The 27,567-nt window shown below is 38.7% G+C and overlaps 1 protein-coding gene across 1 annotated transcript; it reads right to left on the reverse strand.

Moving 5' to 3' along the window:
- Positions 1 to 2,830: 2,830 nt before the first annotated feature.
- On the reverse strand, positions 2,831 to 27,128 carry SMC3 (structural maintenance of chromosomes 3). Its single transcript, XM_032116393.1, has 29 exons — positions 26,992 to 27,128; positions 23,020 to 23,095; positions 21,406 to 21,444; positions 20,537 to 20,604; positions 20,095 to 20,166; positions 19,829 to 19,908; positions 19,214 to 19,292; positions 17,745 to 17,862; positions 17,010 to 17,185; positions 16,328 to 16,408; positions 15,896 to 16,060; positions 15,617 to 15,738; positions 15,051 to 15,264; positions 13,310 to 13,413; positions 12,994 to 13,093; positions 12,381 to 12,541; positions 10,950 to 11,091; positions 10,497 to 10,647; positions 9,332 to 9,484; positions 8,314 to 8,465; positions 7,943 to 8,101; positions 7,134 to 7,241; positions 6,618 to 6,726; positions 5,868 to 6,115; positions 5,534 to 5,746; positions 4,674 to 4,865; positions 4,336 to 4,513; positions 3,699 to 3,805; positions 2,831 to 3,388 (listed from the first exon to the last, which is right to left on the reverse strand). Exons 1-29 carry the CDS (start codon positions 27,004 to 27,006, stop codon positions 3,317 to 3,319), a joined length of 3,654 nt encoding a protein of 1,217 aa, XP_031972284.1. The 5' UTR covers positions 27,007 to 27,128; the 3' UTR covers positions 2,831 to 3,316.
- Positions 27,129 to 27,567: the final 439 nt, after the last annotated feature.

A 27,567-nucleotide genomic window follows, 5' to 3' on the forward strand; every position in this document is an offset into this window, starting at 1 on the left:
GGTGTTAATCTTACAAAGTACTTGAAGAATGTTTGCTAGAGATGAAAACTATCCTAAGATATTAGAAGTGATCAGTGACTCAGCTGTTAAGTTTCACATATTGATAATTAAGAACAACTGAACACCTATATTGGTGAAACCAGTGGCTCTCTGGATATCTACAATTTCTGGGATGTCCTACATTCCACAGCAAGTGTGTAGTTTCACTGACCTCTGCCTTAAAAATTTCAGGTGGAAAAAACAGGACACTGAAGAAACTCAAGGACAGAGTAACTCTCAACAAAGCTTATTTTTAAAACTCTAGAAGAATTTAAAGCACTGACAGACCAAAAAGGCAACTTGTAAATTGTAGTGTTGTATGGTACAGATATGAACCATCACAAAGAGAACACAAGATCATCCACCTTGGAAACACTCAATCACTCCATTCTGTAGCAATCTGAAGCAAACAGCAAGGAAAACTTCTCTGCTACTCCTGACCTTTAACAGCAGGCTGGGGAAATCAACTTTCTTTAGGTTATATATACTGGTATTTTTTTCACAACATACTTTCACCTTTGCATAAGGACTTCCCTTAAAAAAATTCAGCAACAAATGAGGTTCTACTTTTCCTACTTTCATGCAGTTCTCTCCCATACAATTCATTTTTCAATACAGTGGGCTGGTATGGATTTTGCTACATAACCTTCATCCCTGTTTGAGGCCCTCTTTAACCGTAGCTTCTAACTTAGCAACCCAAGCTCACTGCAGGGAATTCACAGCCCTGCAGAGGCTGTACTTTGACATCTTGAGGAGGTTCTGTTACTTCACCCCTTCCCATTCCAGTCCCATGTGTACCAATGTTATTGTAACACACTCAGCACACCAGATGAAGCAACTGATGGCACTATGTTTTTTCGCAATGGCTATACAACAGAGAGGCAGCACAGCATTAAGGAGCACATGGGAAGAACCATGCTCACAGAAACAAAGTGTCAACTTAGAAAGTAGCCTCTCTAAAAACACCTTTTCAAGGACAGAATAAAGTCTAGCAGCAATTTAAACAAAGAACCACCCCCCCCAACTTACCTTGAAAAGGGATTCTGAAAATCTTAATGTATCTCTCAAAATTTGTGCAAGTAGTTCTAAACCTTGTTCTTTAGCAGATGAGAAACTGATAGCTAAAGCCTGTCTACTCTTCCTCTGCGCTGTTATCAACATAGCGCTCAGTTGTTTCCACCGGATTGCTGGTTACCCATTTTCCTACTGCGCTTGGTAACCCAACTTAATGCTACACTCAACCCAGAGATTTCCTGACACAGCTTGTTCCAAGTTATTCAGCTGTATTTAGGCTTCACTATGCTGAGCATTGTAAAAAAAAAAAAAAAAACCCAACATCACCAAAACAAAACCCGTTGCTCTAATCTACTTCCTCTTTAATGAGATTATGTGATAAAACTCATGATCAGTCTTAGATAGATTTAGTATGACACTTCTTAATAAGCACAGTAAGTAGCTTCATGGCCTGTGAACTACCTCTCTCTTCCAAAATTCAAACTAACTGTCATGCTGATACCCTAGCACTAGCAAGCCTCATCAGTTAGCTGAGAGCAGAGCCTGCTACTACCACAGTATGTTATGTATCTGGTGGTCATGGATTACAGACACGTGTCCTTACACACACTGGACCAAACAGCATGAAATCAGTAACCTGAGGTATGAACTTGTGGCTGCATTCTTTGGGTCCTTCTCTGGACTTTGAACTCACTGGCTTCACCAGTGAACCGTGAGCAATTCAGGAACACTCTGGTCTGCAGCAGCCACCCTAAATGCATATTCAGAGCTCTGTATGAAGAGGACAAATTTCAAACTCTTCAGGGTTCTCAAATATAGTCTATTCCCATGCTAAAAATTTTAGGGGCATTTGGGACACTTTGTTTCACATTTTGTACTCTGTCCTCTCTTCACTGAGAAAAGTCTTCTATGCAGCTAGTGAGTCCCTGGAACTATAGAAAGATTTATGTCACAACATCCTCCTCCTCCTGGCTTAAGACTTACTGTAGGTAGTGATTTCCCATGTCTCTATCAGGGGAAGTTGCTCCGTATCAGCTTCAGTACTCTTCTCTCACCCTGCCTTGTGATGCCAGGATATGCACTCCTGAGCTCAGGAGACCAGACATCAGTGCATGCTCTCCTTTCCTGCACTTCCTGAAGTTCGCAGTGGGGAGCAAAGGCACTTGCAGATCAAAGCCTACCAGACAGCTTTATTCTTCTGCTTTGTTGAATGTGCCCTACAGAATAAATGCAATATACAAGTTCACTGCTTCTCACTGTACTAATGAAAGTCACATAGGTATTCTTAAAAGTTATTATGTACTTATAAATGTACTATTTTAACACCAATGGATTCTCTTTTTACAACCACTTTGCTACCTAGGAAATCCATGGTTTGTGGTAAATCCTTAAGTGCTCCAGGAGAACACATCAAATTATTCAGTATCGCTTTGCCAAAACTCTAGACAGCAGGAAAAGATTTCACTTTTTGACTGCTGACTGTCACTTGGCTCAAGTCTTTCAGGCTGAAGGGATGTAATAGACGAGTTGTTACACTGGACAATGTGCAGGAAAAAGAAGGGGCTGTGATTTGTTTTGATACAGTTCTAAGGTTTTGTCAGACTTTCCAGGATTCTCTGATACTTACCCTTTTTTCAGATCAATAACCAGAACACTATGGATTTGGACAAGCATAGATTTGGGGCAGTTTTCTTCTGGGACTGGCAATGTGCAGAAAAGGGGAAAAAGGAGTGGTTTGGGAGAACTGCTTTGTCTCATATTCTGAAATACCCCACTCTAATATGACCCAAGTGTTTACTTCATCTCAGTGGATTCCTCTTCAGAAAGACAATATAACCCAAAAACTTAATATATACAAGTTACAGCCATAAAACCAACCATTTTAATTGAAGCCATTAAAAAAAACCATGTGAGGCAATATAAATGATAAAACTATACTTAGGAAGAAATAGCTAGCACTTTCTGAAAAGCTTTAAAACAGCAACAAACACTTTACAAAAGATTTGAAGGAAGAGAATAAAATTTCCAAACTACAGGTATTGTATAAAGGTAACATTAACAATTATCTTATAAAATACAGCAACAGAGACAAAACGGATACTCAAGCTCATTTGAAACTAAGCCTTCTGGGGTCTTGGTTAAAATGTGTGTTCAAAAACTATTTTAAACAAGGACTAAATACTTCATATTTTAAATGTACAGGTCCCTGGCATAAACATAGCACTATACACATCTTCCAAATAAGCAGTAATTACAAGTTCCTTTAACCATGCGTGGTGTCATCTTCTACAAAGTCTTTGGCCATTTCTGCTGTGATCACATCAATATGACTGACCTGGTGGAACAAAGAAGCATTCAGTTATTACAGTACCTCCTACAGAATAAGACAGACATTTCCAAAGGCTCCAGGACTCAGCAACAGGTCTATGACCAATTTATAACTCCCTTTAAAGAATGAGACATGGGACATCTGCAGGTATTTAAGTTCTCTTTCAAGAAGGAGAGAACTTTTCATAGAAGACCACAACAGAACTAGAAATTGATCAGCTGAAGTGAGTCTGATTCACTTTGAACTCTTGCTAAGTCTCAAATGCACAACTCATTTTAATTACAGTGTTTACCGAAAAGCCTATCATACTATTTACCTTGTTTCTGAATTTTACACCATAGAACTTGTCAGCTGACTCAAGCAGTTCAGGCCTAAAAGTTGTTGTAATAAACTGAGCATGTTCAGCTAATTCCATAATCATATCTAAAAAAGAAAACAAAAATTCTTTATTAATGTAATCTTCTCAATAAAGTGAGACAGACAGGAATAGAAAACTCTGCCTTATTCAAAATGAGGTTTTGGTTAATGAAGCAAAATACTCACAAATCAAGAAAGTATTTATACCAGTTTTACTTCCCAGATAATACATACAAGTATTATCATTAGTTGCAGTATGGACTCCGATAAGTCCAGCCACTCAGCAAACCTACTATGGTATTAAACTTCTACAATAAAAACAGCATAAGCATTTTTCCATTAATTTTTAATATCAAACTAGACTTCAAAACAGGACTGTTTTTCAACACACTTAAGTGCAGTAAGGAGACCCTTTAGATGCAGTAACAAAATGGAGCTTCTACCTAAAACCAAGTTCATGAAACCTTCCCCAAACACACCCCGGGCTTCTCAAAAATGTGCTTTTATGATTAAAAGCTTTATTCTTAAGCATCAGGGATGAGAATACAAACTATTACCTTCAACTACAATGAAGACTATAAAAGGTAGACAGGTACCTGAGACAGCTTTTCTATGCTGGGCATCCAAGGCTTGGTCGATTTCATCAAACAAGTAAAACGGAGCTGGATCACATTTCTGGATGGCAAATATTAGGGCCAGGGCCACTAAAGATTTCTGTCCACCTGAAAGTTGCTGCATTTCTCTCATTTCACCCTGCTTCCCTGTGAATGATACCTAAGAAAACAATGCAACAGCAAGGTTATTCCATAACACTGAACCACAGCATCACTTGCTTTAAACAAACAGGATCAACTAACTGTTGCCTTTTAAAATATAGTTCGAAGGCAACCTAAACAAACATGCAGGGGACTGAAAAACAAGTATTTTTCTTTACCCTTATGCCAACTCCAGTGAACTGATCTACAGATGGAACACTGCTCTGAGATCCAGATCCCCTTTCGCTCTCAGTGCTGCCTTCACCTTCATCCTGGGACTGGCTGCCCTCCACATCTCCTTTCTTCATCACTAACGTGGCCTTGCCACCAGGTACTAACTTTTGGAATACTTCACTGAAATTTTTTGACACCTGAAAAAGAAACAGTCAATAAACCAACTCATTTTTACAGAGTGAAATCAAATGCGGTTTTTGCATGAGCACAAGAAGTATCTGCTTCAAAGCAGAGATCCACATTCTTAAGCAGAAGAAATGTATGCTGTACAAAGCTTGACTTTAAAAAAAGAGCCAAACCAACCATTTTTGTAGTATGAGAATTTTCAAAATTTTTTACAAGAAAATGGTACAATTAAAACATAGAACTGTAGCAAAACCAAGATTTATTTAGTAACCTTCAGTTAAGCAAAAAACCTTTAAAGAGAAGAATTCACAGACTTCGTAGTGAAGATCCTTTGTCAACATTAGAATTACTTTCACTAAATCTAAGAAGGGATTTGGTGCAGTTTTTTGCCACAGTTCCCAGAAAGGGTTGTACAGCATACATAGGAACTCACTTGACAGGAAGTATTGAAAAGGTTTAAAGAAAAGCTAGAGTTGTATTGGAGATGGGCACATATTGAAAATGGTAGCCTATTTATTTTTCAGTACTTAAAAAACCCACAAGCCTGAAGTTACATGACACTGCCTTCTCCCAGTATAGATTTATTTAGTATCTGCTTCTTCCCATATTGCTGCTACACCATGGGACAGCTTGATTGATTTCAGCACCAGCGTCTTTACAACTGTTCCCATTTTGTTACCTGTTTGAAAGTCAGCTGAATAGCCTCATATTTCCTGAGCTCAAGGACATTCATCAGCTCCATGATGGATTTGTAACCCCTGTCCAGTTCTTCTTGTCTTTTTATCAATTTTTCCTTCTGCTCTGAGAAATTCACAAACTGATCTAAAGCTTTTTTATTAACGTGACTGTATTTCTTCAGTTCAGTATTGCACTGCTCCAGCTTGCGGAATAACTGAAAACAGAAAACATTAACACACCAAAGTGACTTGCAATTCTAGCCACATTTGACACCCAAGATGCAGGTGACACCAACATCTCAGGTTGTGAAACATGAAACCAAGGACACTATTTACCTGCTTTAAACTTAAAGTCTGATACTTTTCAAAAGCCTCCTGTGGAAGTGAACCCAACTCTCGGATTTTCTTCATGCATTCCTCTTTCTTCTTGAGAAGCATGCCTTGCCTGTTCGTCATTTTTTCAAGTTCTTTTGTATCATGGTTAATGGCATCCATATGCTCCTTTTCCATGTTCTTCCAGCGTTCCATGCTCTTCTGAAGTTCCTTAATTCCTGCTTCTGTTTTGTCAATAGAGTTATCCAGATCTGCAATAATGAGCAAGAGTACAAAACCCAAAGTTGTAACTCTTACACGCCTGCATAAGATCAGCAATGATCCAAGAAAGTATTTATGAAACAAAAAGATAAACTAAAGAAGATCTATTAAGGAACAGGTTAAATTTCAGGCAAAAGGCTGAAAATCCCTCTTTTCTTCCCCTTGAGAATATGGCTTAAAAAACCCCCAAACAAATGTACTACAGTCATATTGTTCAAGTCTTGGAAGACAAGCAAAGAAGTTTCAAGCCATATAGATGTGATAGTCTATTTGACAGCAGCTGAGCTTTAAATGGGTTAGACAAAATTCAGAACAATTATACAAGGTCTTGCTTGTAGGACAGTTGCCTCACAAGTACTATGCCCTGAAGCCAGAAGGCCATTACCACCAACACAAGTTAATTACAATATGGTCTATTTCTCAATCAAATACGGTATGTGTGAACTTTCAAAACCCTGGAGAGTTTTCTTTCCAAAACATAATGTTACCAACCATCTGACCGTGCCAGTGTATCCTTCACTCGTTTGTTGATAGCCTCAAGTTCTGATGTTGTGGCAGTAAGAACTGTGCCACCTTCTGTTTCTCGAAGCTCATTCAGTTCCTGTGGGATAAATAAATGCCACCAAGCTTCAGCAGGAATGGGAACATAAGTATGAGCCAGACAAACAAGCCATTCTTTCATATAACTACATGTAACTATTATATACATACAACATTCAATATTTTAGTAAAGTTCTAGAGAATAGTTAAGACTTTCAAACAAATCTGTCATTATGATAGTTCTACTTATACACAGGATTGTATTCACAGTAGTTTTTGTCAAAAACTTACTGTACTGAAATTCAAAGAAACACTTAACTGTTTATCCCAGTTTATACATATGGAAGCAAACCCATCACAGATAATGCAGTGTAACAAATGAATATTTATAAAATTATTTAATACGTGTTAGCCCTGGAAATAAACCAAAACCAGACTGCAAAAGTACATTTAAGAGGAAATCCTTACTTGTTCCACTTGGTCTAAGCGTTTTCTCAGATTCTCATTGAGATATGTTTCAACTCTTGTGATAATGCCTTCTAATTTAATCCTCTCATTCAAAAGCTGCCTGTTTTCCTGAAGAAAGTAAAGTAGTGTATTAGTTGCCTTACCTGACTAGGACCATTTTTTCCTTGTTACAAAAAAAAAGAAACTAGTACAACCACAAAACCAAAAAAACCTACTCTTCACACAATTCTGTGTATTAAAATATCACAATTCTCTAGACTGTTCCTCTAATTTTAACGGACAGAAAAAACAAATAAGGTGTCTAGTGTAAAAGTCAACTGTACAGATCAGTGAGTTTATTAATCTTTATTTCTGTATGAACCCAATTCTTAAACCCAGAAATGCTTTAGAGAGTATATTTAAGAAGCAGTATTTTTCCAGCAACATGTGTGTCAACCAGAAGCTTAGTTTTGTCTCCCCTATCACGTCCTTAAAGGAATTGTTTTCCTTTCCCATACTGTGCATCCTCCCTTCAGATGATACCTATTTGTATTTATTGTTGGAAAGTCAATAGCAAGAAAATTATGATGATTCCAACACAAATAGCCTTAATTCTCACACAATCAACTGGCAAAATTCACCCAGTGTTTGAGAAAACTTGCAAATACACTTTGCAAATGAGAGAACTTCAAACACACCTACCTACTACTAATGAAGCACTACTTTAATGACACTATATTCCTAAGTGACTTTTCATACAAAAGGACAAAAACAAGTTTATTGATAAGAAAGGGACTACATTTAATGGCAAGACATTTTCTTTTCCTTACTTGCTGTAGTTGTCGGATTTCATCATTAAGAGCATCCACACGCTTCTGATCTTCAAGACTGAGCTGGGACAACAAATCTGTCCCCAGTTCTGCTTTTAATGATTCTCTAGTTGACTCCATAGCATGTAAACTTGCCTCCAAGCTCTGCAAGCTACGTTGCTGTGGAACAGATATTAGACAGAATCACTCCTCAAAGCAATCCTCAGATTTATATGAATTTCACCTTTATATTAACATATTTTTGTGGAAAATGTCTAGTTATCTCTTCATATTTTGTATTATAATATTAACCAGAAAGGAATTCAAGTTTATCAGTAACATTAATGAAACAATATAAACCCAGTAACAACTTTCAATATCCCCATACCAACCTTAGGCATAAATGTCTTTTCAGACTGCTGCCTCTTCTCCTTCAGCATTTTCATCTCTGACAAAATACTGTCTCGAGAGGCTTTGAACTTTCTCTGCTGTGTTTCAATTTGCTGCATTTGGTTCATTAGCTGATCAATCTCATTATTAATCCATACTGTGGGCTAAGGAAAATTCTGTCCTTGTTTTAAAAATCATTTTACACCTACTAGTACCTTCAATTTTTTCTATCTGACATATTCATGTGTCATCAAAATAAGAAACAAAGCAAAACTCCACCAAACCATAATAATCAGTTGTAGAGGAAAATTCAAGGATCATCAGCAAAATTAACTTGAGCAGCTTATCAACTTATCAAGTCACTTATCAAGAACTAAGCTAAATGAAGCTTTCCTTGCTTATTTTACATGACATTTAGACCGCTTCTGCTTATTTGCTGTCCCAACAGTGTCTCTAATGCACAGATGCAGGTCAACAAGCAAAGGAGTCCAGGTTGTAGGACAGAACGACCTGGGTGATGCAGAAGAAAACGGTATAAATCTCCCTTACTCCTGAACTGTAGATACTGGATCTCAAAAGGACACTGTGCGAAGAGACTGGAAAGACCAAACTGTCATGAAACTCAGAGCTTATTATAACACAAAGCTCTCCCATCTCCCCTGCAGAGCGTAAGTGGACTATGTAACACATCAATTCAGGACACAAGTACTAAAAATGCAGCCTGAGTCGGAAGAAGCAGAGAAGATTAATACAGATAACAAGAATATCTGATTATGGCAGTTACTACAACAGACTCTAAAAGGAATAGAAAGCCTCATTATCTAGGGTTTAACCTCATCTCTAAGTTTTAAAGATCAATATCAAATACAGTAACACAGAGAACTAGGCTGCACACAAAACAGTCAAAAGAAATGCCACAGCTAATATGTAACAAGTCTGTCTCCTGTTTTTCATCTATTACTGTAACCACGAAACCAAAGCTTTGCCACACAACCTTCCCCACTAACAACAAAAGGATATTTTCAATGTTCCTGCGTAAGTTTTCATTGAGCTTTGCTTCGAGTTCACCAAGTTCTTCTTCTGCTTTTCTAACATCTTTTTGCAATTCAAGCCGAGACTTCCTGGTATCATAATAACCTCCAGTCAAAGCACCTCGATGGCTGACTTGATCACCTAAGAGCAGAACAGAATGAGATATAAAGTGCACACTACATGCTTGCCAAAAAGTCCAGCACACTTTCTACAACGGAACTGAGCAGGTTAACTAGAACATTTCAACTAACCTACAAAAGCACTGACTGTATCAGCAATCATATGTTTACAGTAATTAGGGAAATGTTTATTTCTGTATTCATTTTAAGTGCATTCCCTCTCTCAAGATGAACAGAGACTGCTATGATCTCCTTTAAGCATGGGCTTACTTTCGTGTTTGTTTTTAATTAACTTCTGAAACCCATGCAGCTTGAAGGAAAAAAAAAAACTTATATTAAGGGAAAAATGCAAATGCCTAGCACTACCAGTTTGGAAAAAAAATCTCAAGTTTTCTATGAGGAAATAGAGAGATGAAGTAATTAGCAGCATCTGTGGCTTGTAGAGTATGCTGATACTGAAAAATTAATAACTTCCTCCTCAGACACCCTTAGAAATTTTTTCAGATTGACTTTAAGACACAAAAAGACAACAATAAGCCTGCAGGGAATCTGCCCTCTTAAAAACAGGCAATTAACAAGAGATATAAATTGTTTCAGAGAACATAACATGTAAACAATCTGTTGCACAGAAGAATGCACCTTGCCCTTATCAGGAATTAAGGCCATCCATTCACACCCTAAACACTGGCTTGACCTTGGGAAAACACCATGAACACTCCAGCAAAACAAACACCTGTTAAATTGGATTAAAAAACTGGATGAATGCAAACCTAATCTGCTTTGTAATTCTCAGGATGGAGATACATAGCTACTAACATTTAGATCCTAAGAAAATTCCACAGCTTGTCGAGAAATTCTGTATTTTTAAGCATTGTACTTAACCAAATGCAACCTTGTACATACATCTCAGTCAAGTATACTATTATTTTTAATTATCTTATTTTGACAACACTGAACAGACCAAGTTTAATGAGCCCCATGTCCCCAGGAATCCTATTTTTACAATAAATAATTTATAAAATTGCAGTATGTACCTTCCAGAGTGATACAATCCATTGTGAAAGCTCTGGCCAGCTGGGTGGACACTTCCATGCTACGACAAATTAAAGTCTTCCCAAAAACATGTTTGAAAGCTTTATCGAATCTTGGATTGTATCTCAGTTTGCTGATCATAGGAATAGCATCCTGAAGTGACAGAATTACAATTCAGCAATTTAAGTAATTCTTGATTATCAGGTTACAATAAAACTCTACTTATTAGTATTGCCTTTTTACTTGCAAAGTGCAGTTAATAAAGAGCAGATATCTCGTAGGAAAGTGCTTCTCTGTAACAGAGTTTTTTTATGTTGAGAAGCATACATTAAAAGTAGTATTTAACTGCATTCACCAGAAAAGCAAGTGGTAGGCAATAAGCAATGTACACAGTTCAAAACATGAGGCTTTGTAGTTATGAAGCAAAGGTAGGTTTGAAAGGAATTCTTACTCACATTAGTCTCAGGATAAGCAGTATCTCTAACATCCAGCTTGTTCAGAGGGAGGAAAGTAACTTCTCCAGGAAGGTTCATTTTGTTAAATTCCATTAGGATTTTTGTACTGACCTCATCAGAATCCACAATGTGATAAAACAACCTATTTAACAAGCCAAACAAATAGGCTAAACTTTACTATTCTAAAAGGACAAACATTTGTATACAGACAGTATTCATGCAGGTACCATTAAATAACACATCACTATAAAGCTGCATTGCATTTTCAATTCCATGCCTTAGAAAAAGCAAGCGGAGATACTCTTTTCACTTTTGCTAATATGGGATCAGCCAACACCTTTACATTCCACCATCCAGCCAAGAGCAGCTCAATACATGTACAGTGACACTGTGTACACACCTCTGTCCTGCATTTCCATACACAACGTTCAACCCTCCCTCTCTGCATGGATCTACAGAATTTGTCTCTGCTACCTCTATACACCACACAGAGAGACACAGACCACATTCACCGACCTCCCTGCGCACTATGAGGATTAGCACCACAGGGACTGAAATAAGCAATTTTTTCTTTGCAAGTTGAACTACAGCTTGCTTGTTACAGCTTTTTCCAAATTATGGGGCACAACAGGATTCAGAGAGAACTGAAAAGTGCTTGGAAGAGACGCCCTTGTTCACACTGAAACAGAAGTTGCAGAAGCGCCACTGCATTCCAGTCGTGGTAGCATCAATATTTCTATGTGACACTTTGCAAGATCATGTCACCTCTGTGCTCTTTCCAGGTCTTACGCCACTACCTACATTTCATTAAAGCAAGAACTTTTACGACTACTCATGAGTTGGAACAGGGACTGATCACACAAAAAGACAATTTTAATTAGATGTTGCAGCAAGTGGTGGATCACCCAACAGACACTTACTTCTTCTAGAAAACATTTTACACGGACTCATTAACACTCAACATCTTTTCAGACAGCTTTTAAACAGTAGTTTTTGACAGTTTAGAGACCATTCTCAACCATGAGATTTTCTAGTGCAAATGAAATAGTTCTTACTGTTACTGAAACATCAGCCTTGCTTACTGTAGAATTCTCCACACTAGAAGATGCTGTCCATTTTATTCAATGTAAGTCTCACCACCAATCAAGTGTCAGGAGTGTGGGTCTGGGGCCTTTTTGGTTTTTTTTTTCTTTTTTTCTCTCTGGTTTTGTTTTAGGTTTTTTTTAGACAAAGTCAGGAGCAGCTAGGACTAATATTTAAATAGGCAGAATTCTTCTTAGTTCCTTCACAAAGGAATAGCAGTTTGATCATGCTATATAGAAGGCCCTTTGACAAAAATAAGCAAGACATGAAGTTCAAAACAATAATATTTCAGTAGCAGCTTGCAACAACAACTGAATTGTGACACTGCACTAAAGAGCACATAATTACCTGTTCCCTGCAGTGACTTCAACACAGGTGTAGAAAGCTGGTTCACATTCAAAGTTATTCATCACGATTCCATGATAGCCATTTAGAACATGCTGGTTTATGCCTTTTCGACGGAAGTGCTCCAAAACTTTGTTTATGCTGTCTATACCATTCAAAATGGCCTGTTAAAATACAACTAATTACTGTATTGCAGCTAAAACGTGTGGGCATAATATTCATTTTACCGTTACCTTTGTAACAGGTGTAACCTTCTTTTTTGCCAAATTCCTGTAAACCTACAGCACTAACAGAAGATACCGAAATAAGAATCCATCACTTCTCAGTTTTTTTTTATTTGGGGTTTTTTAAGCAAAAAGGTATCAGAAGAAATTTTAAAAACATTCCATTTCTTCCTAGTCTCCTTATATCAACTACCTTGAGCTTGCAAAACTCACTTTCAAGTAGCTCTAGAACTATAAATATTTGAAAAATTCAGCTTAAAATATAATTTGTCGAACTTAATTATGACAGAAAGACAATAATTTAAAAAATAACTTATATCTTTCAGATAAAACTGACTTGTCCTTTAAGAATGAGATTCCACAAGGGATTCTCAAGAGCAAGGTTATCTTACCTTTCCTGTTGCTGCTCTGAGAAGCTGCTGTTTCTTTTCTAGATCCTCCCTCTTTGCAGCAAGAGCTTGTTGTTCTGCATTCTCTTCTCTCCATAGATAACTACAGAACAAAACCAATAAAATTTTGTAAGTGTGAATGCAATCTGTAAGTTTTATTATTATTTTCTTAAAGACTGCTAATCTAATGGGAAGGCAAAGTGCAGAAGTTCATACATGGCCATATTTAAAAAACATACCTACATGCCATGTTAAAAACTACACAGTTGGGGTCCTTCACATTAAGTGAGATTGAGATATATTTCAATTAATTACTAACTTTCTTTCACTCTGTAGCTCATCCTTTTTATTTTTCACTTCATAGTATTTTCTGTCCAATTCTTCAACACGAGCCTTCACTTCATTAAGATCCTGGTCCAGTTTCTAACACAAAGAAAAGAACAGTATGAAACTACAGCTCTCTATATTAAAAAAAAAAAAACAAAAACAACCAACCCTTTATTTTATTCAATACTGAACTACTAAAAAATCAGGTAAGTCCTACAAACATTCTAACCAGTTTACAACAAACTGCAAAAGCACTAAGAAAAAAGACAGCTTTGTAAAGAAGCAGTAACAAGGTGTAGGTGCCACACAGATAGCAAGGCAGGCCCTGAGTTCAGCTGTGCCTCTGGGCATTAAAGTGAAATGGATCCCTGTAAGTCACGGCAAGAACTGGAATCAAAACAGTAACTAACATACATATAACTTCTGTGTAATCATGCTCTGAAATGACATTTGTGATAAGTACAACTAATCTTGTGTACCATGTCAACCTGCTATTAGTCAAAAGTCTCAGCCTGCTCTCCAGCAGTACTAGATTTTCAAGACAGCTGCTGTCAACAGTGTGCTGTTTAAGCCAATGCACAGACATCCTCCCTTTGCTCACTTAACACCTGCCATTTTCAAAGCAGCTCAGGGCTAGCACTCAATAGTGTTTACAAATTTATATGTGTACAAGGAGAAATAACTGTGTTCTAAAAACACAGCCAGCTCACTCCAAACTAACCTTGCAAGCTCTCAATCACATTCACCCAAGATGCCTTCTCTTTGAACAACAAAAAGCTATACAACTCTTCACCTAAGCATAAATCAACCTTCCTTGAGGAGGAAAAGGAAACCAAGACATGTTTATAGAAAGGAATCAAAATCCACAACAAATTGAACCCCTTCAATTTTATAGAACTACCACTGAGCAGTCCAGTACAATTGCAGTCAGCCAGTGGTAAATGCTGTTTTCTTCATTCACCAACTCAGAGAATCACGACTTTGATAATGTGGGTCCCAATCAAGAAGTGTTTTAGCAGAACACCATCATCTTTGTACAACTACACTCCTGCCTGGTGTCAGACTGACCCTTAATTTCAGTAGGTATATTACACAAAGACCAAGAACACCATCAGCATTGGCACTGTATGCTCTCTCAATATAAAAGCAGTGTTTTCACAGCTGGAGCTCCTAGCAGGAATGCTATCTTTGGATTATTTTGCTGTATTTGCACTCTAAGAGCTGTTTCTGAATGGAAATTAAAATCTAAGTTATGCAGGTAATACAATAACAGATTAATCTTCTAACATGCCTAGGGATGCAACTTCTAACCAGCTGCAACCATGGCACAAGCGTGCAGTGCCTGCTGCATAGTTAAAAAGATCCTCTTGCTTGGGGAAAATGAGAGAAGTGGAAACAATCAACACAGACTTCTATAAGAACGTAACAAACTTATCTATGACGTGGCTATGTTCAATGTAGACAAGAGCAAGGCAGATAGAAGCCTCTTCCTGATAACTCAGGCCAAACATATTGGGGAAAATACCAGAAGGCAAAGCCAACATAGAGAGTGAAGTTAGTGCAATGCTAAAGGAGTTTAAAGCTTATCTGCAGATTTTCAGTATGCATTTTTCAAAGACCACATCCAACCAGAAAGTCACATCATCCTTATAAATATGCATTGAAGTCTGACTGTCCAAGACTGAATATTTAACCCTTCTCCCAAAAAGACTGAGAATAAGCTGAAAACTTACACTGTACTGTTCCAAGTTTTTCTCCTTGTTTGCCTCTGTATCCTCTAAATCCTTGTGTATAGCTGCAATCTGCCGCTTCTTGTCATTGATGGCTTGATCTAAAGACTTCAGCTCTTTCTTTATCCACTTATCCCTTTCCTCTTTGGAAGTAAACTGGCTCCCTCGACCTTGTTTTGCATAAAGATCTGTTCTTTCTTGTGTAGCCTGTGCAAGTCTGTTTTGAGAATGGAAAGACATGCTGTATTATAAAGAAATCTTGAATTTATTAAAAGCAAGCATTAAGAATTACAATTAGAATTTTCAAGACGTGTCAAACCAGGCTCTAAAATTTAAGCACCAAATCAGTAACAAAAAGGATCATGTTATAAAAAATAAAATCATCCACAAGAAGTGGTTAAGCTTAGAAAATCATTTTGCCAAATACTGTTCCCATCCCAACAGTAAAGCAGGCTTTTTACAGACCGTCTCCAAGTGCATGTAGCTACCCCACTGTCAAGCAACATGTACAAGCTTTTGTTAATTGCAGATGGATAGCATTGATAAAATTTGTACAGAATGCCACAGACCTAGCAATTCCCCTCTCTTCTTTTTCTTTTACGCTGTTAAATTTTGGCTCTGTTTCTGCCAGTTCTTTCTGCTTCTCCTCGATTTTCTCAAGAAGTTTTTGCCTCTCTTTTAGCAGTCTTTTCTGAAAGTCAAACAAAGCAGTATTTAAAGCTAGTATTTAAACTAATCTACCAAACCTTACAAAACAGTGACAGGCTCCAGTCTAAAACCAAAACCTCAGTGTACAAGAATACTTCCTTGTGCCAGCGACATTTTAAGACTTCACTGCTGTTACATACCCTTTGCTCACTGTTGCCAGCTAATTCATCCTGTAGATCTTTAGCCTTCAGCTCTAATTTAGTCCTCTGTTTGATCTGCTCCTGTCTTTCAGCACTAAGTTGCTCCTTCTCTTCTTTCATTGCAGAAATCTTTGTCTTCAGTTCTCGAACTTGCCGTTCTATTTCCTATGCAAATTTAAGTATGCAGTATCTTAAACACTGAAGGAATATTTCACTATTTATCAAAACTCACAAGATCATTATTCTGTAGATCACAATACAGTAGATGTGTGAAAAACCCCAAGCTTCCAAACAGGATGAACGCATGCAACAGAATTTAATATAATTTTAGACACCACCAGCCCTCACCCTCTCCCTCTCTCCTTCCTCCAAAAAATCCCCAAAACCACAAAGCAAAACACACCTCTGGAGAGCCCTTAAAAATATTTTTACCTCCATTTTATCTCTAGCATCTTGCTGTGCATCTCTCAGCTGCCTGGATTTTTCTCCACTTGTCTCTCGTTTAGCAGAAAGCTGTATGGAAATATCACCAATAGCTTAAGTAGCCAGATTCTGTTTTAGTAGTAGTTCCAGAAAGAAATTATTTAGTGAAGAACAGTGATGCTGAGGAGTACATACAGTGCAGGTAGTTCGGTGCACAGCTGAGGACTGCTGCAGATTGAGTTTTGGGTGGCGGAAGCCACAGGAAGAGAACTAACATCCCGTTGCACAACAAAGGGCATGGAAAGCCCCAGGCTTCTACTGTGATGGGATAAAAACTCAGTTTCCTTTGCTGGAGTCCCTCCTTGGAGGCACCAGCTTGAGCTGTTCCTTTGTTATTTAGTTACTGCATCAAGATGCAATTATTTTAAGGATCGAGACATGTGAGACTCTGCTATGGGAAATCTGATCTGACTGTGAGCGTGGTGTGCAGGGAGTCAAGCGAGGCACCTGTGCTGGGAAGGGGCTTCGGTCCTAGCTCAGGTGGTGTGGTTGTGACTGCCAGAGTGGCTCCTGGGTGGCTGGACAGGAAAGTTTCCTTAACACTGTCAGGACTCCATCAAGGAACAAAAGGGGATGGTAGCAAAAACAAACCAACAGCTCATTACATTTTGTACTAGCCAAGATACTTTACCTCATCAAGCTTAGCTCGGGTTTCATTAAGTTCCTGATTATAAATGGTGTATTCTAATGCTCTCCTCATTTTATCCCATTTCTGGTATTGTGCCAGTTCTTCTTTCTCCTCTTCTAGAGTATGCAGTCGCTCTTCAATGTATTTCAACAACTCATTGATCTTCTCTCTCTTGCCCTCTTTAGAAAGCATGACAAGATTGAAATTCAGTTAAATGCTGTAATATAATCTCTCATCTTTACAGTCACTGAATCTACTCCAGTGATTAACTATTTGTCAACATACATGAAATGTTCCTACACCCCATATACAGAAGTTCTCAAAAAAACCATCCTAACAGCAGAACTGTTGATACTTGTTACGTAATGCAACACAAGCATATACTCTCTTGGCTCATACACTTAAAATATTATAGACTGTACAACAAACATGAACTTTAGTGTTTGCACAGCAGTAGGTATCCTGATTTTTGGATCACTGCCAGCTGACATCACTCATATATTTTGAGCAGTACATTTATCTGTATTAGCTTAGCTAAAAAGTTTTATTACTAAAAGCACACAGAAGGTAACTTACTAAACCTTTTGAGATATTGGAAATTCAAGGAGGAAATATGACAAGCTCTGCATGGTTTAACATACCATGAACAACATCTATCTAGCTCTACTGAAAAAGCCTGAAGTTTTAGAGTTAATTGACTTACTGTGGCATAAAGCAATAATTTCTTAGAAATTTTACCTGTTTCTTTCATTAATGAAATACTCTCCTCTTTACGTTCATCATACACTCTGGTACCAGCTACTTCTCTCAGTAATTTCAGTCTTTGAGAGTCAGGAGCTGTGGCCATCTGGTTGATCTGAAAATTCAAGATCTATGATTTCAATAACCTGCTCTGGATGTATGGCTAACCACAACAGATCAAAGATTGCACTTTTTTGCTCTGCCTGCTTGCCTGAGGTTTTGGCAGGAAGATTCAGACACACTGCACACACCACCCTGCTTTCTTTTTGAGACAGTTAGTTTAGGACAGCAAGTATTCTGCTTGCAATGAAATTTATTGCTTTTCAAATGTTACCATTTGTTGCCAAAACTCAGGATACAAGTATTATGTACACTGAAGAGATCATAAACCACTCAAAATTATGTTTAGAGAAACTCAAGCTTGGGCTTTTAAGTCCTGGTACTAAATCAAAGAGTTTAAGTGCCTCCATAAAACCACACTAAAATGTAGGGATTACAAATCTTAGAATAATTCACAGCATGAAACACTCATTAATATGACATCAAATCAGTCATACAATTACACCCAACGTAAGACTCATTTCCCTTTAACAGAATTTCAGTGGCTGCATGCTTTTGTAAGAAGGTAACTGTTTCTTATTTGTCTTATATTAAAACCAGTATGTGTATTTTGGCTGTTAAATAGTGTGCACCAATCCTCACTACAAGTGACTTTCCAGCTCAAGTTGTTTCTTTCAAATACACATATTCAACTGTATAGGAAAATATGTCCGGATAAACATCTGGCAGACCGTACTATGGGTCAGCATTCCTGACATCAAGTGCTCCTCAAGTGTCCTGCATTCCTCTCTAAGCATGCCTTCCAGTAACCTTTTGGAGGTGACACTTACCAGCATCTCTTTGATCCATCCTGTGAGCCATTACAAGTAGTCTGTTCTTTGTCTGCAGCTGTGGGTGTCTTTTGAAAGCTCTAGTAAGCTGCTTGGGTCTTCAAGACCAGTTAAGACAGGCCATGCCATGAGCCCTTTACCTGATGTGCACTTTTGGTACTTCTGCATTTTCCACTCATTGTCCACTGACAGTACTTTTTAACCTCTAATTCTCTACCATTACTTTGCTGCCTCATCTGTAGGCCCAGAAATCTTTGAATTTACACTGAAATAGTCACAGGAATCAAGTCTGCTTTGTATTTAACTATATGGAAAAAAACCTCATTGTAAAGATGACCATGACACAAACCCTTTACTAAATATCAACATTTACGGACATTAAGTTTTTTTTCTTAAAATCAACATAAACTACTAAAACAGTAACATCTGCCAAAGAAACAGCTACATACAAGAACTATTTCAACTACAGTAGATTTAGGTTTTGGTTTACTTCTGAAATAATTGAACTAAGTTTGGCATCCAGGAAACATTGATACCCTTGACAGTGATTCCTTCTACTTTGTGAAAAAGACTTACCTTTCCTTGTTTGACAATATAGTAGGGATTACTGCGAGAAAATCCAGCACTTTCAAGAAGATTCATGACATCATTTTTCCTGAAATGTTATTATGAAGCCATTAAAAACTTAAAATAAAAATGACAGCTGTAAAAACGCAGTAAAGTATCACAACTACACATCACATAATATAACCACCGTGTGCAATGCATGCTCTGTTTGAAGAAGCTTCTTCATTTGAAAATGGTAATACTAAAATGAAATGAGAGAATAAAAATGGAAAATATCTAAAATACTATAGAATTGGAAAGAGATTAAGAAATAAGGACCTTGAAGCACAGAGGAGGGAAATACAGGCAAAGATAACACAAGGAAGGATATAAAACCACCTAGAGTGTGGTAACTTTTATTTTAAAAAGCCCTGAAAGAAATACTATGCAAGCAGTTAAACACCCCATCAATGGATGGATTAAACTGCAAATTCAAAGCCTGCTGTCTATTGCACAAGGACTGACACCCAGTATTACACAACAGAAATAAATTATTTCATGCTAATGATGCAAGTGTTGGGTTTGCCTGTAGAATTTTACAGGAATACTACTATTCCCATTCAGATAAGAAAAAGAAGTACCTACGTCACCATTTTCTTGTCTAAGAAATATTGGTCCTTCTTGGCTCCAATGACTCTGCGAAGTGAGACTTCCTCTTTATCAATCTTAAGAAAACAAAAGCCAGTAAATACACATACCTACTGCAAGCAGCTGTAACTAACCCAGAATGTTTATGGCACTTTTTACCAGAAATGACTCAAAAGCAATTACCATACTGAAGTCTTCCGTAACACTGAGACTACTTGAGTCTGAAATTATAATCTATGTCCAAAGCAGTTCACTGAACTTACCGGTAACCTGTTGTCGGAATTGTCAAATATAATCTCCACAAATGCCGAAATAACACGAGGACCTGTACCTTCCTAAGAAAGGAGATGTTTTGGTTAGACAACTGCCACCTTATAAAAGATTTTGAACTCATTCTTCTTCTCTTTTCCCTGATGACCCCACTTCCCCCTTCCTTTCAAGGACTTGAGATGCAAAAGCATTTACATAAGATCCAGCATGCATATTTTTATTTCTGAAAATCTTGGCTACACATTCACTGGTGTGCATTATCAACATAATGTATTACTGTGTAATAAATTCCCTTTTGCCAATGGAAACAAAGAAAGATGCTTTCAAAATAATTAGCTTAAAATATCCACAGCCCAGCAATTTTAACATTTTTGTTGTACCATTCAAATGCATTCGCTTATTCTTTAGTTTTTGTTGTTATACACCTTCACTTACATGCAGCAAAGCCAGTCTCTGCTCCGGACGAAGATGACTAAACTCATCACTGAGGACAAACTGAATTGCTGTAATGAAATAGTAAAGAAACAGAAGATTTATTCTTTCCTTCAGGGAGCTATGCAGCAGTTTCATTAACTCAAAACACAGTGGTTTACTGTTGTATAATATAGTCATGCTGTTGCTAAAATCTTACAATATTTCTTCATTAAAAACCTTAATTTGCTGGATCGTTATCACTCGACCTGCTGTACAGCAGGATTTATCTGAAGTAGTTATTGTTGCCACATTTCTGGTTCACTGCATAATCATTAACAATGCTGAACAAGTAGGAATTCATGAGCTTTCCTCTACATATATGCAGCACACAGGCTAGGCTAAAAATATTGCTAAAATACTTAGCACACAGCAATTTATAAACACAACTGTCACAAAGACTACTGACACCTTTAATTAGCATCTTTGCTCTTCCATTAGTGCTCCCACCCCACACAATCCCCCTCATAACCTTACATTAAGCTGTGCTAAACTGCTATGGAGTAGAATTTAGCCACTAAGGACGTCTAAAACTACTGCAAATATCATGAACATCTTTCATGGTGGGCAACTTTTAGAATCACTCTCCTGTAAATACTTTTGCCAACTGAAAGCCTTAGAAGGCCCTTAGTAAGAGAAGCTGAATTCTAGGGAAAAACCTGGACTAAGTATTAAACAAGTGCATTGAGATATGCCTTTCATCACTGTCAAGTAATTTCCAATCTGCCACTCCTTATTGAGGAGGATAATTTGTTAAACCAAATTCTAGCACAAACAAGCAAAGAAACCTGGTATCTTCAGCATCCCTTGGCTAATAAGAAATCCATGCTTACCATAAAAAAAGTTGCTTTTTCCAGATCCATTTCTTCCCACTGAAAATTAAAACACAAAGTATAGCACAGGTTATAGTTGACATAGGTTAACAGTGCAATGTACCTTAAATACTACATAAAAATATTCAAGAGCAGAACCCAAATATAACGCAGCCAAATGAAATCTCAAGGGAATGAGGTGAACTTGGTAGGTGGATCACTTAGTCATTGAGTACAGGACAGTAGCCCTTTGTCCACTCAAACACATTACCTGGATTTACAAACTCCAATACTATTCCACAATGAGAATAATAGTTATTCCAATCGTATTTATTGCCAGGCTTTTTGCTTCTTATACTGATATTCTGATGACTAAGAACAGTAGACCTAAGCCAAATTCTCCTGGCCCCAGAACATTTATCCAGAGGAAACCATTTGCCTGTGCATTCAGGTTGGCTGTATGAACTTCACATAGCACATTAACTTCTTAATACTCCACTTGTTAATCCTGCAGTGTTTTTTTTTAGAAGACTGGAATAAGTGCTACTTCTATATAGAAAAATAAAGGTGTAAGAACAGAGCACTACACCAACATAATTTCAGTGTTTATTCCAAAGTGTTTCAGCAAGGCCCAGAGTCTTCTCTTTAGCATCAGCACCTGCTGTATCTGTTTCAAACCCACCTGTCTTCCAGCAGCAATGAACACCCCAGGCTTTTCATCCCTGCCTGCCTACATGCCATCCAGATTCACCTCATCCCCAAAACTACTTGGGATTACAAGGCATTCTTTTTAAAAAAGCAAAAAACCCTAAATGAAACAGAATTTTTAGTGTATTTTAAAAACATTAATACCTGGATAAAGTTTTAGCTCCTGAGGAAATAACTTTACTTAGCAAGATATCTATTCATGTTATATGCATGTTTTTACTCCCAGTACCAGAGTTAAATCCTGGCTATTAAGATTTTATGTCCGAAACTGACTGTTTGCTGTTGGGTCAGCAGTCTCAAAAGCTGCTGCACAATCACTAAAATCAACGCAAACAAAAAGGGAGCGCCAGGCGTCCATAGGCAGAAATAGGAAGAGGTATGAGAATGGTGGACAACAATATGCTATTAAAATACGTGTTATTTATGAAACTGCCCTTTAAAACTTACACTTTTTGACAGTTTACAGTCCAGAAATTCATTCCCTTAAAACTGGAAGAAAGAGGATCTTCTTTCTCTGCACAAGTTCATAACTGCTGGTGTGCTTATTTATAAAAATTATGACACTTGCATAGATAAAAAAAAATAAGAACCCCCATACAAATTCTCTGCTGCTCTTCCTGCAAGGAGAACCTGTAAAGGAGGTCTGGCTGATACAGAGATGTGCACCTAGGAAGGAGTTTATGAACCTCACTCTGTTTCTGAAGATTCAGCTCTTCTCCCAGCAAAACTGAATGTTAATAGCTGTTTGCTGGAAGTGGAGCAGGCCTTGTGGTACATTACAGACAACTGTACAGAAGTTTCCAAAACAGAAAATACAACCATCACATGTAAGAGACTATTAAAAACTATAAAGGAGACTAACATGAATATCACCTGAAATAAACGTGCAATTTTAACTAGTGCTAAAAGGCAAGTATCAGAACTTACCAATGACATTGTGTTTGGAGCTGAATGGGTCCACAATGGTTTGGTCCCTGTAGCTTCGAAAACCCTGAATGATTACCTGGTGAGAAGAGGAAGTTATTTTATCAAAGTTCTCTCTGTTCTTGAACAGTTTTTGTACTGTAAGGTTTGACAAAATATTTACATCAATTGTAATTTAATTTACCTGCCCTTCCTGCACACATTCAGCTTTTCATCTCAAGATGAGAACTTACATGAAACTTGCTCCTCACCTAAGAATCGATTTAGGGACAGATTTCTCCCCTAGCAAGAGATGCTGGTATTTGTGCAGGCCAAAGCATAGCAAGCAAGAGAGTTCCAAGAGTTTTTTTTTAACAAATCACACAAAAATATGTGTTTGCCTAAAGTATCATATATAGGAAAGAAAATTCAATATAACAAGCACTTATATTTAATTTTTCTAATGCAATCTACTCACAGCAAATTCTCCAAGCAGTGCAACTGCAGGTTGCAAAAACTGTACTAGACTGCCTATTTCACATGCAATAGTCTCATTTTACTGCACAATCCAGAGGGAAACATAAAAAGGCAAGCTTGTCTTGGTTCTACCAATTCACAGCCTAACAAGATAAAAATGTGCACAAATAACTTCAGGAGCTATGAAGCAAATAGTCTGGAAGCACCACATCAAATTTCAACTATTTAATTTCAGCAGCATTTTGAGGTTTGCCAGGCCTAGTAATATACAACGTACAGAGTTACAATATCCTAAAATTTCAGCTCTGCATAGCAACAAAACTGATCCAACTTCCCACACCAAGCAACCTGTTTCATACATCAGAGCTGTGCTGAAAGCACGGCAGCTTTGCTCTGCTCAGTACGACACCAGAAATGCAGCAGCCACCTGAAGGTTTGACATTTGCAGATCTTCCAGCAAGAACACTTGAAACAGGACTACAGTTACCATTTAATAGTTGTGTTCTTTGCCCAGCTCTTCCCCAAGAGAAACAGGATACAGTTAAAACAGTGGCAGTGTTTCACTATGACAGCTACAATACACTAAAAATCACTTAAGAAGACACAAAACCATCTTGCAAGATACTCCTCAATACTATTACTGCTGAAGCTTAAGATACGAAATTATTTAGATATTTTGTTTGTAAGGTCTATGGTCCCATCACCATTTTCTCTTTCTCTGAACATGTCATTCCTTCTCTCACACCCTCAAGTATTAAAGTAGCCCATATTCCAGAAAATGAGCATAATACTTTTTATTCAAGAAGCAGATACAAAACTTCAGGAAAAAGTCCAGAAGTGGTACTGTAAACATTTAAGCAAGCCTTTCCTCACTACTACAAAAGCCTCTATTAAGTGGACACCTCAGCATCTCAAGAAATAACTACCTTCAGAACTGCATTCATATTCTGTAATATTCTGGTAGCATTACACAAACAGTTGGGAGAAAAATTCTGCCCACAAGAAGTACTGGAAAAAAAGTTCCAGTGTTTTGACTGGGACAAGAAAATGCCCCTATTTATTTATGCCAAGTTTGATCCTCAGTCTTTCTCCCATTATATGACAGCCTGCTACTAAATATTACTGTGGAAAATTCCTCTTATCACTTGTTTGTACTAATGGATTAAAACCATCTCGCTAATATTGAATGAAAATGCCATGTCAGACAGCAACTCAAACACTGGAGTTTATAAAAATCAAAATGAAATAAAACTTTAAGGTATTAATTAAGTTTTAGTCAGAATTCAACAGAGCCCTTCTCTTCCCAGGCATTATAGCTCCCCCATCAAATTCTCTTTGCAAAATTATTTCACTACTGGAATCTGAAGCTAAAGGTAGGCAGAAAATTACTAGTCCTTGACCATCAAATATCAGATTGAAGCAGAAGCTATTTTGGAAAAGGAATAGTGTTCCAATACAGCTTCCTTCAATACTTTGCCTACCTAAACCTTTTCTGAACTGCAATTGTCTGTGCTCCCTCTCCTCAGGCCAGATAGTTTTCTCTAACCACCTGCACTGTATTCAGATCAGCTACACTGGAAGCAATCAAGGATTTCAGAATCTAATGGACCAAACTACAGAAAGCAGGTTTAAGTCAATGTATGGACTGAAGACCCAGGCACTGTGGCTGTGAATACAAACACCCAACCCTCCCTAAAAAAACCAGTCTGCCTCATCTACCAGATGGAGACTTTTGCAGCAAGCTCTGTGCCAGCAGCTTTCAAAGGAAAAGCAGGAACAGAATATCTTACTCAGGTCCTGCCACTCACCCTAGGCCACAGCAACTACGTTCATTCACTTTGATTTTACATATTAAATAAAAAATATTTTTAAAAACCCAGAAGTTTTGAAACAGTGCTGCTTCCAAACTCACTAGATTTCAAGGGGAGGGGGAGAAATTAAAAGAATGGGCGAAAAAGTTGGTCTTTACTACATTTTTCCCATAATATTTTAAGAACATCTGGATTGGAATAATTAATTTACTTGAGTCTCATAAGAACCTGAAAGTCTCTATAAAATGATAAAAACAACCAATTCTTATTTCTTGAATACTGCTATAGAAGCATAAACTTTTACCACAAGGTACTGGGCACAACTTTCACTCAGGCACCACGGAGTGTGATACATGCAGACTCTGAACACCACCATCTTGTCCCCAAAATTTTTCTCTAGATGGTTTATCACTTCATCCATCCTATATATTCTGAAACTTCATTACTTCTTCATTGCCTTGTATAGACTCAGATTAAGACAAATATTTTTAATGTTCAAATTCCAGGAATAACGTCTGGAAAGCAACAAAATAAGGGATACTGATGGAATCAAATTCATTCTTATTCTTTTTATTCTCATGTTCACACATTGTTACACTCTCTTTCATAGCTCCTATAACAGTATTGGTTACTGACCATCCAATCTTCCTTCTATTTTCCTCAAAATGAAACGTTTCTCCTGTTCTGAGTTAATTTGGACTCTTACTCTATGTATCTTCACTGCTGTTTGCTTTTGGGAATTCAAATCTGGAGAACAAAAACTCTTACTCAAAGTCTTTAAAGCAATGTGCCCACCTATGATGATAAGAGTGATTTACAAAAACACGATCAAAAGGCGTTTGAAACACTGCCCAGTCAGCCAAACAGTAGATGAAAACCTGGTATCTGTGGAGAACATGCACTTTCAAAGTTAAGTAAGTATTCTTCTTACAAAAAGACACCTGCAGGGTGTCAGGAACAGGTCAATTTTGAGTCCACCAGGAAATCAGAATCCTGGTAGGCTTAGTATGAACACACATATGCAGCAGCACGAAAGCAGTAACAAAAATCTGCTGCTAAAGCGGTTGCAGGGATACTACAGAAATAATATAATGATGACCTCAAAAACTGTTTTAAAAAGGTCCATACCAGGATCTTTTTAACTGAGCACTAGCCATAGATCCTTTGGCAAGGGTGAAGTATAACAGGTGAAATGGTTCATGCCCGGGGGCCTGAGACAGCACCCCAAAGCAAAGAAGAGACCCCACAACTTGAACAGCTGAAAGATGCCTCTGACAGCTGAGCAGAGCCCTCTGTTTGGGTACGAGCCTTCCGCAGCCGGGACACCGGGGTTGGCGTACAAAGGGGCCCCGCGAACAAGTCTCGGGTCCATGAAAGAGAACCCCCAGCGCCACTTCACACCTGCAATGAATGAAAGGGGAGCAGAGAGACAGAGAGAGCCCCACCAGCCCAGCCGGCGGAAAGACCTGAACCGTGGTCGGGCCGGGGGCACCTCCGCCAGCCTGGACCTCGATCCGCCCCCCGGGATAGAAAAGATCGAAGAAAAGGCCTCCGAGCCCGCCGCAAGCCCGCGGACCCCCTGCTGAGGGCCGGGCAGATGTGAAAGTGCAGAACCCCCAGGCCCGGGGAGGGGAGGGCTGGACCTACCGCCCCGGCCAGGCCCAGGCCGCACCGCACACTGCGGTCTGCGCAAATCCCGCCGGCTCACCTGCTTGATGTACATGTTTGCCGAGGATGGGGTAGGCCCGCCACGCTGTCGCTCAGCCCGCCCTCGCCGTCTCTTTCCGGTCCGAGCGCTCGGCTTGACCGCGGGTCTCCGCCGCCGCCTCCCACCCCCTCAGCCGCCCCCCGCTTCCCGCACAGGGCCCCGCTCACCCTCACGCAAACAAAATGGCGGCGGACCCTCCCCGTCCAGTCCTGGCACGAACCATTCAGCGCCACTTGGAGGGAGAATTGCGGAGCAGAGGACGCGCTCCTGTCCCGCCGAAGAAGGCACACTACGTGGGACTTCGGAAATGTCCTTTTTACAATCTTCTAAAGTGTCTCGGTGGTCTTTTGGAGGGCGCTGAGTGGCGGGGAAGGCGGGCCACCCTGCCTCCAGGCCGCCGGAGTCCCCCCAGGGAGTTGGGAGAAGTGGTTTCTCCCGCCGAGGGGCGGATTGGGCGCCAAAGGCAAGTTGAGGCGAGCGGGGCGAGAGGCGGCGCGCGTCCCTAGGGGGCGCTGCCGGGGGCGCCCTGAGGGGCCACTTGCGCGGGAGGTGAAATAAAGGCTCGGTCTGAAGTCC

The sequence above is a fragment of the Corvus moneduloides genome, chromosome 8, assembly GCF_009650955.1.
Source record: "Corvus moneduloides isolate bCorMon1 chromosome 8, bCorMon1.pri, whole genome shotgun sequence".
NCBI lineage: Eukaryota > Metazoa > Chordata > Aves > Passeriformes > Corvidae > Corvus > Corvus moneduloides.